General features: G+C 36.2%; 1 protein-coding gene across 2 annotated transcripts in view; it reads left to right on the plus strand.

The window, feature by feature from the left end:
• Positions 1 to 16,385, plus strand: part of TOX (thymocyte selection associated high mobility group box) — a 296,755-nt gene that overhangs the window by 230,904 nt on the left and 49,466 nt on the right. For both annotated transcript variants that reach the window (XM_033125689.1, XM_033125688.1), the window contains one exon: positions 13,105 to 13,386. In XM_033125689.1, the coding sequence (XP_032981580.1) occupies positions 13,105 to 13,386 (282 nt within the window). The remainder of the gene's footprint in view (positions 1 to 13,104; positions 13,387 to 16,385) is intronic.

A 16,385-nucleotide genomic window follows, 5' to 3' on the forward strand; every position in this document is an offset into this window, starting at 1 on the left:
CTGCTTTTCTGTTACAAGTAACTGATGCCAGCTCTCATAAACACATCAAACACCCATTTAGTCTTTTCCGAAAGGGAAACATTTTATAAGCAAATTATGTCCACTCAATGCTTAGTCCCTACAAAGTCTGTTTTTAAACTCCTCATGCTTTCTCTTTTTGTCTCAGAGAGTTACAAAGCTTTCATATAATTAATACAGGAACCCAACCCAGGCCCACAGTAAGATTTATGTGTCTCCATCTCCTCTTGCAGAATATTTTGTTCTTTTTTCCTTTGGATAACATGTTTCATTAACAAGTGAATGGCACTGATTGACAAGTGGAGCAATGCAAAGAAAGGTTTTGATCAAAATGTTTGAGTCAGTTGTTCCATGAAAGCGTAATTTATGTGGCAACATTCTTAGTGAATGAAATGAATGTTGTAAAGATCCAGATAAAAATGACTGTTGTTGGTGTGCCCATAAATATTTTTTAGGACCCAATGAGAAAACAAAAGTTATTTTTGAAACATTAGGCCCATATTCGTGGACTGATAAAATGGTCTTTCTGCTAATATGACATCAAATGTTAGTGTGTTTTATTGGCTTCTTTCAGTTAGAACAAGTTGGTACTTCAGAATATATTCTGACATATAGTCTTGAAACTACAGACTATGTCTCTCACAGTCTTAAGATTTAGAAGATGAAATACTTACCTTCTAAAATCAAATTGCTAATTCCCAAACGGAAGTCAAGTGATCAGATTGCACTTAGTCATATTTTGAAAGAATATGATTTGATTGTATATTGAATCTTTAAGGTTTAAAATTATTCTTTACCTTAGTGGAAAAGCCACATAATTATTTTATTTTTGTTCAATTTTGTTTCACATTATCTTAGGCAAATCATTACTTTTATGAAAATTTAGCCCGTATAGTGACCATCCAATTATCCTGTAGAGTCCAGTGATAATCATATTGCTTTATTTCCATTTGTCAAATGTCTTGCTGAAAGAAAAATCATTCTTAATTCTCAGTGATGCTCACTGCAATTTCAGTGCAATGCAGACAGACTCCTTGTTGCAGCATTATTTGCACATTTCATTCCCATCTGTGAGCTGTTATTCCCTTGCTCAGGAGTCACCCTCCTTCCTCTGCAATTCTATAGTGGTGTGTTTTCAGTTACAGGAATTAATCCTCTCTGACTTGTATATAAAATGTCTTCCTACTCTGTGAGCTCTTCAAGCACAGAGATAGTCTTATCTGTCTTTTTTCCCCTAAGACTTTTCATAGTACCAGGCACAGTGTAACTGTTCAATAAAATGTTTCTAATTGAATTTCCTACCCAAGGAATCAGTGCATTAAATTCAGTCATTCTAAGTTCTGGCCTCATCTTCCCAAGCAAGTTTTTCCAACCATCCTTTGTTAAAAGAACTTCTAAAAGCATCAAATCATACATGGGGTCGATAGCAGGGGCATCATGATTACCATATAGGCTTTGAGGTTAGGCGGCCTGCAACAAATTCCAGCTGGTCCGCTTGTTAAATAACTGAAGCCTTCTTTCTCTAGGCCTTTGGCTCTTCATAGGTATGATGGTCTCACTTGGTTATTGTGAGGGTTAAACTAGGCAATGCATATAAACTTCTTAGTATTGTGCTTGATATAAAAGGTGGGGCCAATAAGTAGTAGAACTTTTAATAAGAAAACTTAAGACCACAAATACCAAAGGATAGCTAGTACTGAGCTGTTGAGGAGACTAATCTGTAGACAATTACCTGCTTGTTAAGTATAGACCAGTTCAAATGGACTGTGCTAAGTGTAGTTTCCTAGAGAAACAGATTTGAAATGTGAAAGGTATATGTGCTATTTGTAATAATCAGTACCCGAACTTGTTTTATGTCATCATCAGACAGGGTTATAATCATGCAGAATTATGATTTTTCTTTTACTCTTTAGACAATTATTATCTAATTTCAACATATATTTGGTAGATGTTAAATTGTAAGTGATAGATAATATAAATTCTTAACTTTAGTTCTTTAAAGTTAGCCATTATTAAAACCTAATTATTGATTAAGTGAATCTGTGTTAGTGGAAATTGAAAGATCAAAAAAATTGAAGATATTTGTCCAAATTAAAATTAGGACATGTAGCTTAAATATTCTAAATTAACATGTGTGCTTCTATAATAATAATGTTATTATCACCAAGTCACAGGATAGAGTTTTAATTATGACCTTTATATCAGTAGAAGCCATGTATTTGGGATTAAAAACCTACTGCTTTAACTAGTCTAGTTAAAAACTATGGCTTGATACATTCTGGGCTTCAACTTTTATAAAAACCAGAGAACACTTCTAATAACACTTTTCTAATTTCATGGTTCAATGCACAGTCAGTAAAGATTTAAATAATTCAGAAAGAAAGCCTATTCTCTTTCTTTATTAGAAGTTTGAGTCAGGCAAATTCTTTGACATTTAATAGGTTTTTAACCCTTTTAATAACTTTTTATAATGAAATTTATTGGCAGTTGTTTTAAAGAAAGGGTTATTATATTAGCATGAGTAGCAGTCAGTAGTTTATATGATTGGTTTTGAGACCTTGACCTTATATGACTTGAAGTGTATAAGAGCATAAATGAGTGAACAATGTTAATAGTAACTAAATTAGTTATATCCAGAAATACAGAGAGTATATATAATTACATTCATCCCATTATCTAACATGCTATAAAATTTTTTCAGACAAATATTTGAGTCTTTTAATTGTTTTAAAGAAGCTTAAGGTCACTTACAGAGTCAGACACTTTAAAGGAACTGAAAGACATTGTAATTTTCCTAGACTGATTTTACCAAGCTATTAATATACTCAATAGAAGAGGATTCCCAGCCTTTTCCTATCTTAGTTTCGTGCTATTTTAATAGTTTATAATATATTATTAAAAGGATTATTGGAAGATTTCCATAATGAAATACTAATTTAAAATTGTACTTTTCTTCAAGTCCCCAATAAGTTGGGTGCATACAAATATTCTGCACAGGGAAGCTATCTGGCCCAGGCAGAATATAAGGTTTTAATTTTGCTTCTTGAAATGTACTTTTAAGTGAATGTCATGTGTAGCTAATGATTTAAGAGCCTCTAAATGAACTCAAATATCACTTTTCTGAACTGATGTTAAGAAGTCAATATTCCACTTGACATCTCCACTTTAACTAGCATCCCATTAACATTCCAGTAGAAAGTATGCGTTTCAGTTAAATTTTCAAGTTTAAATATAGTATAAAGAATCATTTTAGCTGACTTGTAGGATGCTATAAATATACAGAGCTAGTTCTTGTAGGTAAACCACAACTCCCATAGGGCAGGTCTCATAGCATTTCCCAATTTTCTCATTACCTATCCTTCCAATCCATTCTTTTTTGTTTCAATGCACACAATCCTTTGAAAATGTTCTGAAAATAAGGCACATTATTCAATCCCTTCCCTGGGCACATCAAAGCAGAAGAGATGTGAACAGACATTAGCATGTTTGAATACACTTTAATATAAGATTATAGCCCGTGAACAAAGCACTGCCTACCCTTTGTAGTGCAGATGCAAAGACATGATCTGTACGAAAAAAGGGCTTCGTTGACCCTAATCACAGTAGACCCAGAGCAGACTCTTAGACTCCTATTACCAGAGGTGTAGAGTTTTGTAAAAACGGCTAATGCAGATGTTTTGGGAACCAGAGGGTGTACCAGAGGGTCCCCCAAACCTTTTTAAATAAGACAGGACTCTTAGTCCGCGAGCCTTCATGTTCTGCCATTAATTGGAACTATGAGAGATGCTCCGTGTCAGTTAACAGTTGAGTTTGCCTGTTGCACATTTTTGTGTTTCCTTCATTGGAGCTGGGCAGAGGAGCCCTTTCAAGGGTACACTGAAGCACAGTGTCAAGCTTGGTAATATTGATGGTGATAGCTTAACAATAACAGCAGGAGACATATAGTGTTGGCATGAAGCCATCAGAAATGGGTGCCTCAGTGTGAGTAAAAGATGTCCTTCCAACTGTATGATGATAAGGCATAATTACACCCCCTAACCTCCTGGCCCTCATTGTGAACCAAAGGAGAGATTATATGTACAGAGTTGATGGAAGAGAGTCAGTGCTACCCTATGAACTGGAATACCTTTTTATGTATTACTTTTTTTTTTTCTTTTGAACTTTGTATATACCAGTTAGTCTATTAGCCTTGATCAGGGTGCTATTAAAATCCAGGTTATAAGTTCAACCATTTTCTGGGCTATATACTTTCTCACAGTGAGACCCGGTACTCTGTGACAAGCTGCCCAGCTTATTCCAGGAAAGGTCTCCACAAATGCAAGCTTTTGGCTACCAGAATGCTTGCACAATTACATCAGTGGCTCTCTATGAACTAGAACTAGTCAGGGAAAGAGGTGAACTATTCAGCACGATAACAAAAGAGACAGCATCTTCCACAAAAGGTAATGCATGTGAGCAACAGCCACAAAAATAAGGTTATGTTTGACAAAGCATCTTCTGAGTCTCGATCCTAGTTAATCCTTACAATACAACTTTAAAGCAAGCATTTCAGGTCAGTACACGTCTCTCATATTTGTCTCCTTAAAACTTATCACTATCAAGCAAACTACCTCAAATACTTATTTATCATATGATCTATTTCCCCCACTAGAAAGTGAGCTGCATAAAGGCGGGGATTTTAGTGTGCTTGGTCACAGTGTTTTGTCTGGGACCAAGAGCAGTGCCTGGAACAGAGTAGGCATTCAACAAATATTTATTGTTGAAAATTGTTATCATTGTTTGCAGAGGTTGGGAGAGTAAGACAACTTGTTAGAAACAGAGGCAGCCTGTTGATATCATGAGCAGGATTCCCTCCACTATAGCACGCTACCTCCCATCTAGAAAAAAGGAATCAAAGAAAATAGTGTAAAATTGCTTTTTCAGTTATATATGTAAAAATGAGTCCAGATGCATACACCAGGGCAACCAAGATGCCTCTTTCTAGGGAATGTGACAGAAATAGAAGTCAAGTCCTGTCAAGGAGGGCCAGCACCTGGAAAGGACACTGAGGACATTGGGAGTTTGGATTTCCTCCCTCGCTCTGTGGCTTTCTGATATTCAATGTCTGATCTTTGGTTCACCCCAGGGAGAGTATATAAAATTTTAATTAATTAAATTAAAATTGGCTAAATGATCTTTAGCCAGTGTAATTTTTAGCCATGAGTTTTAAAACTATCAATGACATTTTCCTCTAACATATCAAATCGCTTGAGTAGTAAGGGCCTCATTCATGGAAAAGGCCACAACAAAAGGAGAGGCCATGGTTTGAAGGAGGAAGATGGTCAGGCATTAGGGAAGTTCCTGTGAGTGTAAGCGTTTTTTGAGGTGGTATTTTCTGAGTGAGTTTTTTGAGGTGGTTTTAATCTTCTCCAAGGATGGTGGTTCTAGAGAGTGCTACATCCTTCCATTTGGCAAACATCTAATGAATTGTGCTCCTGAGTTCTTGCGTTCCTGTAATAATTAGTTTTACAGTGATTATTTACTCTAACTAAACTACAAATATTCCATTTTAGTGTACTGTAAAGAAATTTGAGACCTATGTGTTCATATTGTCTTTTGGAAGAAAAGTGGATTACAAATGTTAAATCAAAAACAGTTTTGCCTTGGGAACTTCACAGTTGAAATCAAGTTATCATGACCCAATGATAAAACTGCATGTTCATGAAAAGGTCCAGTCTTCCTTTGAGCCTTCTTTTTCCTAATCTTTAAAAATATATCATGTGCTTTGCATATGTATTTTTTAGACTTCCACTCTTTGGGCATCAATTATCAGCCTTCAATATCAGAAGCCTAATAGCAAAAATGTTAAAGTTTATTTAAAGTACACATTTTAAAATAATAAATAGATCACAGAAGGAGCTCACGTAGAAACAATTTATTTAATTTGTTTGGACAACAAATAATTTAGCTCCCTCTTGGAAATGCATTTAGGAAAATAATAAATAAAATTTGATAATTAAATTTACCCATGCATTTGTTCTGGTATATACATTTACATATTAATTGAATTCCTGGCAAAAACTATGTAATCAAATTGGGACTTAAGTAATATCAACATTTACATTCTTCTCATAGACTCTTAGAGTGCATTATTCTGAAGAAAAATGGAACTGCTTAGCCTTCCTGGCCTGATTAATCATGCAAGGCTGGATGGACTACCAAAAGCAAGGCTCAGAAGTCTTTATTTAGATGCTAAGGACGGTATGTGTTTGATAGTGTGTATAAAAGGGACCAAGAGTATGCACTTGTCACAGCCTAAGCCAACAGTCTCCTCCTAGCCCTGGGGAAAGCACTCAACAGCAAAGGGTGTCAAATGCTGACAGACAGGGGTAAATGGAAGGGCTTCAGAGATTCCTCACGTTCTCTTGTTCCTGCTGAAACTGGCAAACTTCCAGGCCTCGCCTGCAAAGACCACAGAAGCAGCAGCTGGTGAGCCACATTAGCAAATAAGGCCTCAGGCCTCCCCATGTTCCAGGCTCTGTTCACCAACTGCTATTCACTCAAACAGCTGGATCAGAGCGAGCCAAGATGTCGTTAGGGTTTTATGTGTACAACTGTTTTGATATGGATTGTCTGCTAGAGGCAGAGATAATGATAGCTTTCAAGGCTCGCATGTCTGACTGGGAAGGATGCTGGTATTTGAAAAAAAGCAGACTTGGGAAAGATTGTGAAACACACCGTTGAAAACACTGAAACACAAGCCTTCAGTTGCTCTGGTGCCATTCGAGTGCGCAATTTTAACACTGGCCGCTGATACAACGAATGTTGTTCCAAGAATTTTTATTTATTTATTTATTTATTTATTTGGTATTACAGTTACACCAAAATATTACTCATTTTTAAAAATAATCCGTGATGAGCAAGCTGGGTATTTTTTTTTTTCCTTTTCAAAGAAAATCAAAGGAAAATAAAGGGCAAACACATGCTGAAACATGTATCAGATTGTGTGCCTGGAGTTTCCCACGTGAGGACGATCCTCAATGTGGAATTCTTTTCGCTGTAGGTAATTGGACAAGGGGAGAAAGGAACATGGCATTAGCATCAAGCCATGACCTGGATTACAAGGCAGGTCATGAAGGAGAATATATGATATCTGCTTTGGTTTCCTAATTGATTTTAACTGAACTTCTGCTTTCCATTAACTGGAATAAAATTTTGAAGGAACTCAAATGAAATCTTCTCGTCATCGTGATCCCCCTTCATTATTTTAATTGACAGTTTTAGTTCCCATCATTATAGAACAATATCAGTCCTCAATCACAATCTGTAAAATTTAAGGAAACAGTTCTGATTTTCAAAAAAGAAATAAGTAAAATAAAATCTATTTTATTTTCAATGTACCTATTTTCAATGGGTTGTGTTTCCCCAACGGGGAGATACATATAAAGAGCCATTCAAAACTAAAATACCAATGACATGCAGGACTTTTGACTGAGATAAAATGAAATTCACTGGGCTGGAAATCAACAAACTGAGAAATACACATGTTAGAATGTACCTTTGAGACATTCGAGTCCTGAGAATTTAGCAAATGTAGTTCCCAAAAAATCAAAGATATATAATACTATCTATGTGAAGCCAATGCCATCAATCCCAATAATACTTGGCCTACACATCTGTTCAGTATAACTCAAGAAATATGTGTTTAATAATTATGATGTGCCAAGATCTGTGCTAGATAGTAGGGCTACGATGGTCAACAAAATAGATTCTATCCCTGCTTTTTTGAGTTTATGTCTGTTAGGGCATATCAGTTAAGATTAGATCCAGCTGCGTGTAACAGAAAAGTCATAATAACAATGACTCTAAGAAAAATAGGCATGTACTTCCCTTTCACATTAAAGATCCCCACAGTAAGTAGATAGTCCAGGGGAATCAGACACTCAAGCACCTTCTTTCTTGTGCCTCCAGTGTCCTAAGGATGATGCCTCTTGGTCCAGGGCATTTTCCCGAGCTTTCATCATCACTCCTACATTTTTGCCAACAGAAAAGAACAAAGGAAGGTGAGCCCTTCCCTTTAGGGAGATTTCTTAGAAGTACTACACAACACTTTCACTTACATGTCATTAGCCAAAACAGGGCCACGTAGCCATACAGAGCAGCAAAGCAAGCTAGGAAGTGCCCTCTGTTAACTAGCTTCTTGGCTAGACAGCTAAATTCCGGAGGTCTGTTCCTCAAGACAAAAGTATAATGAATGTTAGAGGGTCCAGCTTGAAGTTTCTGCCACAAAGGGAAACAGACATTATTCAAATTTTCTTTTCATCTTGTGAGTAATGCTACATGAAGTTCACAAGAAAAAAGAAAAAAAACATCAAGTTAGTTGCAGTTACTTTATACATGTAGCATTTTTTTCTTCATTTTATGTACTGACACAGCAAATATTTTTTGAATACTTGAAATGCCTAATTTAATTAGCTGTGTACTAATCAAGATTATTGTCTAGATGGTACGCACACATTAGACTGAGAAATTTAAAAGTGGTGTCCCCAGTGTGAGGGATATAAATGATAAACATCTAAGTATTACTTTGTTTTGTGCACCTGAAACTAATAACAACAACAACAGAAAAAAAACAACAACGAAAAAAGTAGTGTCCCACAAAGAAAGTATAAACAAAATGTCCTGGCAGTTCAGAATTAAAAGGTTCTTGAAGCTCTGTAGATGAGCTGACTTTTGAACTTAACTTTAAAATATATTTAAGGTTTGGGTATGTAAATATTGTAATAGCATCATGGAATTGTAAAAAGAACACAAATATGTAAAATAAGCATGTTTCATTTCTGCTTTAATCTCTATTGACAGAGAGATAGGAGATCATTTAACCTCCCCTGTTCTCAACGAACGTGTACAGAACAGTCATTCCTACAGAGCTGCCTCAAATGGGAGTTATAAGACTCAGTAGGTAAAAGCAGTATGGAAACCACAAATCACTGAGCAAAGTATAGTTTCTTCTAACTGATTTTTAAAATGTAATACAGCAAATGCTCAGAAAATGAATGCAAAAAGGAGAGCATAGACAAAGACACATGTTCAAGCGGCAGAGACACATGCAAAGAACATAAATTAATTGGGTTTGGCTGAACAATAAAGTATGTGAAGAATAGTTATAGGGAATAAGGTTTATTTGGAACCTTTAATGGCATGCTGAAGAGATTGCCTTCAATTTGGTAGACAGATATCCTTGGGAAGTTTTTGAGCCCGTAGCTCATGAAGATTAATTTTTCAGTACTCTTCAGGGTACATGTGAAGAGATCCTTTTTAGTTAAGTAGCTATTGCAAGTGAAGAAGTAATGAAGGCCTGAAATACATTAGTGGGTGCGGGAATGAAAGAAAGGGCAGGAGGAAAGGGTATTTCAAAGTAGAATCAATGGGACTCACAACAGTTTGACAAAAAAGAACAGAATCAAAAATTCTATAATATTTTGAGTAGAGATGACACAGGGAGGATGAAGGTGTCATCAACAGAAATTGGACACATAGCACAAAATAGGTTTGAGAATGAAAACTTGGTTCATGTTTCTAGCAGGGTTGATGTTTAAGTAGTGGTGATGTCTAATAGGCAGTTGCAGAGTTTAGACCTGGAGTTTAGGTCAGAAATGTACGTTTTAATTTAGATTCCCCATTAACAAAACCATGATGACTTTTAGCTGGGTAGAAGAAATGTGCCTCAGAAACAGAATGTTAGGGAATCTTTTGGGGTGGAAGTTATAAGAGAAAGAGACATTAATACAGGGGTCAAGAAGAATCAGAGAAAATAGCACTTGTTATTAAGCATGACTTAAGTGAATTAGTCACGATAAGTTCAAATATTGGGGATATTTCTTAACTAGGGAAATAGGAAATAATAGTTTGTAAGTTGAGGTTTTGTTTTTGATAGCAATCAATATCTTTCTAGAAGGAAGCCAATAATCAAAACATTTGCTTACCTTGATGAGCTAACGAATCATTCTTTTTTTGTCAGTAACCAGACTCCATCCAGTTTGATTTTCCCCATATTATCCATTAGGCAGTGATTAATACTGCATGGACTCCTGTGAGAGCAAGACAAAATGGAGAATCTCCTCCTTCAGAAATGTCACCATGGGTGTTAAGATTTGACTATTTTTAAGTGCATCTGAGAGCTAAGAGAGGCATATGCTCTCTAATTTGTGCTTGCACCCTCTAGACAGGAAAATTGTTCTTTGATTTGGTGTTAAAGCTGCTGTCTGCTTGGCCAAACACCACTGGTGACGTGATATTTTGAACTAATGAGTCTTGAAAAAGAGGTACCCTGTTGAGTACTTCATTGTTCCTACCCAAATTGATTTTTTAGCCCTCTTCAGCCATGCCCACCTCTTCCTACTAATACTAGAAAGGTGACAATATGAATTTTAGCACTCAGAGATCAACCCACAACTCTGATTAACACGAGAAAACAATAAAAAAGATTACAAAATGGTGAAAGAGATAGGTGCAATAAAATGAGATTGCTTTAGACTTTTGAAGACCCTTGGTTGTAGTCATAAATCTGGAAATTGTATGTAAGTCAATTTAAAAATCATCCTCTGCAATAGCATGTTAAAACCATGGTATTTCTGAAAGAGTGAGATTAAGAAGTGAGCTCCAAATGCATTAGTTACAAACTGCTCATACTTTGTGACTGGGGATTTATGTGAAGGAGAAATAAAGATATCAATTAGCTAAATACTTTTGGAAAGATGATTTAGTTAAAGTATGCCTTTGTTAGTAAACATTTTTAATTTACAGAACTATGGAAATGTGTCTTTCCACAAACGGTATGTTTACTCATGCATGTGAGTGCTTTATTTGGAGCATTTGGAGAGGGCACTGCCTTGTGTGGGGCAGTGCCCATTATGGCCATCCATCACGCTGTGCCCACAATGAGAGAGCTGTTCTACATGCTAAGAGTCAGAAAAACACACTAGGGCTTCAGGACGTTAGAGAGTAGGATTGGAAAATTTAGTACATACTCCCTCTTCTGTGTGTTTTAAAAAGTCGGTCCTAGTTTTTACGGTACCTTCTGTCAGTGACACAATTTTAAGAATATCTGCGAAAGCTAGTATAATTTCCTATGGAAGATCAGATTATAGAAGTTATGGGAACAGCAAAAAAGGAACAAAAACTGTTTTGGTAAATGTGAGTGAAGGCAACATGAATGGACTAGATAAAACAATCCATTTGAGTAGATAACATTTGACAAGGTGTTTTGGATTATCTTTAATTAACTATAAACTCTCTCTGGGATACATAAAATGTAGAATCACCTGCTTAATACAGAAGGAAGTATCAAAGAATTGAGAGATGTAGATTTTAACTCCTGTTTTGTGGTTTGGGGAAGTCATTTAACCTCTGTAGGCTTTATTCATTCGTTTATTCATTTATATTTATTTATATACTACAGACATTCAGCAAGCTAGTACTATGGCCTGCCCCTAAGTTTACTCTTCTATAGACTAAGAAAATGTCACTAAGGGTGGTTGAAGCTGTAACATGTATCATTGAATAGTAATAACTGCTTAATGAGGGACTTCATAAAAAAAGGAGAACTGTGAGCTACTTTTGAAGGATTGGAGGAATATAGTTTAAATTATGGACAAAAGTGTTGAATTGCACCAGGAAAGCAGCAGGTACGAAACTATGGGCCAGCATAAGCCCTCACCAAAAAGAGCAAGATTCTAGGAGGCCCACAACTGAATCGGAAGATGAGGCCGTAGTAAGAGCTGGATGGAAGGGTCTGAAGGGGTGAGATTGACTAACAGGAGACCTCATGGTGGAGAAGGTAAACCTAACACCCAGAGCACAGGCAGACACTTGCTCAGTCACAGCTTCAATTTCAGATGGAACTGACAAGGTTAGTAAAATGACTAGAGAGCATTGGTAGAAAATGATTTTATTACCAAAAGAAAAAAAAGGGTATGACTAAATTACTTAATTGACCTTTGCAGTCTTTCCATGTCATTATAACATTTGCAGGCAGGTAATTACAAGGCATTCTGATAACCATGTGGATTTTTTTTTTTTTTAACAAAATCAAGAAAAGTAACATTATTACTTTTATTTTTTAAGTTATAAGATGTAACTTGAACCACATATCCCGTCACTGCCTTTCTTCTTTCCATTTTTTCTTTTCTCCCTCTCTTGTTTTATAAACCAAGAACTCCATGAAATCTCCAAGCCTTTTCAGAGTGAAAAAACTGAGCTGCTTCCATAAGCACCCCCATATTCCCCATCATTTTAAGCTTGAAAATGCCAAAGAAACATTAAGTGAAATCCACCATACTCCTCTGTACAACACATTTGACCTCTAGATATGTTAAGAGCTTCATCCTCCAATGCTTTTAATTCTAATCCTTGCAGAGATGAAATTCATTGCTTGAATTACAAGAGTGAGTCTCATTAAGGCTAAAAGGCGGTGACCCAGATAACATAATGGATTAATAGAGTGACCTTGCAACTTTAGAGCTACACTTTCAAATCTGACTGTGCAGTCAAATCATTTCAATAGTCAATTAATCAATTTGTTAATACCAGCCTGTAAGTTTTCTGAGGCTAGAAGTTAGTAGATCATTTTGGCCAATGCTAGCCGGTGTAGGATTAAACTCAGAACCACAGCACACTTAAATCCTAGAACCTTTCTTAAAGAATCAGAATAAAAGAAATAGGGTTTAACGAATTGCTATGAAGGCTGTAATCACTAATAATTATGTAATTTGACACTCTAATAAGCATCAATATTTTGAAACATACCATAAATATTTATGAATGATATATGTTTACATTTCATTAGTGAAAGACTGTAAATATAATTAATCAGCTCTTGAGTAATGAAATGTGATATTGACTGAATTCTCAAATTCTATTCTTTTAGTAACAGCACCGTTATGTACTGTTAGAATTATTCTCCAAAGAGAGGGGTGAGGGAGGGGTGGAAATGTATATAGTTCAGCAGGACATCCCACAGAATTTGTGAAGTCTAAGGAATATTTTTTAAAAACTTTTCCAGAGACATTTGTGAAAAATTATTTCAACCCAATTTTTTTTTTACAGATGCAAGATATACGGAACCCAGATGGAACTCAGTATAGCTCCCATCCTCAGATGGCAGCCATGAGACCAAGGGGTCAGCCTGCAGACATCAGGCAGCAGCCAGGAATGATGCAGCACGGCCAGCTGACCACCATCAATCAGTCCCAGCTAAGTGCTCAGCTGGGCTTGAATATGGGAGGAAGCAGTGTTCCCCACAACTCACCGTCTCCACCAGGAAGCAAGTCTGCAACTCCTTCTCCATCTAGCTCAGTGCATGAAGATGAAGGTGATGATACCTCCAAGGTAGGAATACGCTGTTTTTAGGACATGTAGAAATGCTTGTTGCCTAAAAAAAGTGTTCTTTGGCACCTTCCTTGACCTGTGGTGGGTGCAAATTTATATCATCCAAATTAAGAAACACCAGTGGGGAGAATGTATTATTTTAATGAAGCATGAGGTTATAAACTGAATGAATTGAATCACCTGCTTGTCCAATCACATTTTTAAGTCCCTAATAAATCCTTTAACTACAGATGTATTAACCATAAAAGTAAGTTGCACCCACAAAATATAGGGTCTGTAAAATGAGTAAGGGAGAATCTCGTAGGACTTAAAATCCAAAACCAAGCTGAATTCACCACTCATTCAAAAAGATCAATTTCAATTTAAACATTTTATTTTAAGAAGGCAACAACCCAGGGATACAATGATAGATGTCTTTGTGTGTGCGTGCACGCGTGTGTGGACGCACAAGCCATGGTTAGATGAAACCTTTGAGATCATCTAACCCAACCATTTCATATTGAGGATGAGAAAAATAAGGGGCAGGGATATTAGATGACTCCTTTCCAGAAGCAAAAGCCTGGCTGTTTCATTGCTTACATTTTTTTTTAATTAAATTTATTGGGGTGACAATTGTTAATGAAATTATATGGATTTCAGGTATACAATTCTGTATTACATCATCTATAAATCTCATTGTGTGTTCACCACCCAGAGTCAGTTCTCCTTCCATCACCATATATTTGATCCCCTTTACCCTCATCTCCCACCCCCCACCCTCCTTACCCTCTGGTAACCACTAAACTATTGTCTGTCTCAATAAGTTTTTGTTTCTCATTTGTTTGTCTTGTTCTTTTGTTGTTTTTGGTTTATATACCAAATATCATTGAAATCATTTGGTTCTCTGCTTTTTCTGTCTGACTTATTTCGCTTAGCATTATACTCTCAAGATCCATCCATGTTGTCACAAATGTTCCTATATCATCTTTTCTTACCACCGAATAGTATTCCATTGTGTATATATACCACAACTTCTTTATCCATTCATCTATCGAAGGACATTTTGGTTGTTTTCATGTCTTGGCCACTGTAAACAAAGCTGCAATGAACATTGGAGCACACGTGTCTTTATGTATAAATGTTTTCAGATTTTTTGGGTAGATACCCAGGAGAGGGATTGCTGGATCATATGGTAATTCTATTCGTAATTTTTTGAGGAACCTCCACACTGCCTTCCATAATGGCTGCACCAGGCTGCATTCCCACCAACAGTGTATGAGGGTTTCTTTTTCTCCATAGCCTCTCCAACACATGTTACTATTTGTCTTGTTGATGATAGCCATTCTGACTGTGGTGGGGTGATATCTCATTGTGGTTTTTATTTGCATTTCTCTGATGATTAGTGATGTTGAGCATTTTTTCATATGTCTATTTGGCATTTGTATGTCCTCTTTGGAGAAATGTCCCTTCAGGTCCTCTGCCCATTTTTCAATTGGGTTGTTTGTTTTTTTGTTGTTGAGTTGCATAAGTTCCTTGTATATTTTGGATATTAGCCCCTTATCGAAGGCACTGTTTGCAAAAATCTTCTCCCATTCAGTTGGTTGCCTCTTTATTTTGTCGATGGTTTCTTTTGCTGTGCAGAAGCTTTTAAATTTCATATAGTCCCATTCGTTTATTTTAGCTTTTACTTCCATTGCCTTTGGAGTCAAATTCATAAAATGCTCTTTGAAGCCAAGGTCCATAAGTTTAGTACCTATGTTTTCTTCTATGCAGTTTATTGTGTCAGGTCTTATGCTTAAGTCTTTGATCCATTTTGAATTAATTTTGATACATGGTGACAGATAGCAGTCCAGTTTCATTCTTTTGCATGTGGCTTTCCAATTCTCCCAGCACCGTTTATTGAAGAGGCTGTCTTTCCTCCATTGTATGTTTTTAGCTTCTTTGTCAAAAATTATCTGTCCATATTTATGTGGTTTTATTTCTGGGTTCTCAATTCTATTCCATTGGTCTGTGTGTCTGTTTTTCTGCCAATACCATGCTGTTTTGATTATGGTAGCCCTGTAGTACAAGCTAAAGTCAGGGAGTGTGATACCTCCAGTATTGTTCTTTTTTCTTAAGATTGCTTTGGCTATTTGGGGTCTTTTGTGGTTCCAAACAAATCTGATGATTTTTTTGTTCTATTTCTTTAAAAAATGCCATTGGGATTTTGATGGGTATTGCATTAAATCTGTATATTGCTTTGGGTAATATGGCCATTTTAACTACGTTGATTCTTCCAATCCATGAGCATGGAATGTCTTTCCATTTCTTTGTGTCTTCTTCAATTTTTTTCAAAAATGTCTTATAGTTTTCAGCATATAGGTCCTTCACATCCTTGGTTAAGATTATTCCTAGGTATTTTATTCTTTTTGCTGCAATTGCAAAAGGAATTGTTTTTTGTATTTATTTTTCTGAGATTTCATTGTTAGTATATAGGAATGCAATGGACTTTTGTACGTTGATTTTGTAGCCAGCAACTTTACTGTATTCCTTGATTGTTTCTAATAGCTTTTTTGTGGAGTCATTAGGGTTTTCTATATATAGCATCGTGTAGTCTGCAAAGAGTGATAATTTAACTTCATTCCCAAATTGGATGCCTTTTATTTCTTTCTCTTGCCTGATTGTTCTGGCAAGGATTTCCAACACTGTGTTGAAAAGCAAAGGTAATAGGGGACAGCCCTGTCGTGTTCCTGAAGGTAGAGCAAAGGGCTTCAGTTTTTCACCGTTAATTATGAGATTAACTGAGGGCTTGTCATGTATGGCCTTTATTATGTTAAGGTATTTTCCTTCTATACCTATTTTATTAAGTGTTTTAATCATAAGTGGATGTTGTATCTTGTCAAATGCTTTTTCTGCATCAATTGATATACGATTTTTGTCCTTTATTTTGTTTATATGATGTATCACATTGATGGATTTGCGGATGTTGAACCATCCTTGTGCCACGGGGATGAACCCACTTGGTCGTGATGAATAATCTT

Source organism: Rhinolophus ferrumequinum, chromosome 14 (genome assembly GCF_004115265.2).
Source record: "Rhinolophus ferrumequinum isolate MPI-CBG mRhiFer1 chromosome 14, mRhiFer1_v1.p, whole genome shotgun sequence".
NCBI lineage: Eukaryota > Metazoa > Chordata > Mammalia > Chiroptera > Rhinolophidae > Rhinolophus > Rhinolophus ferrumequinum.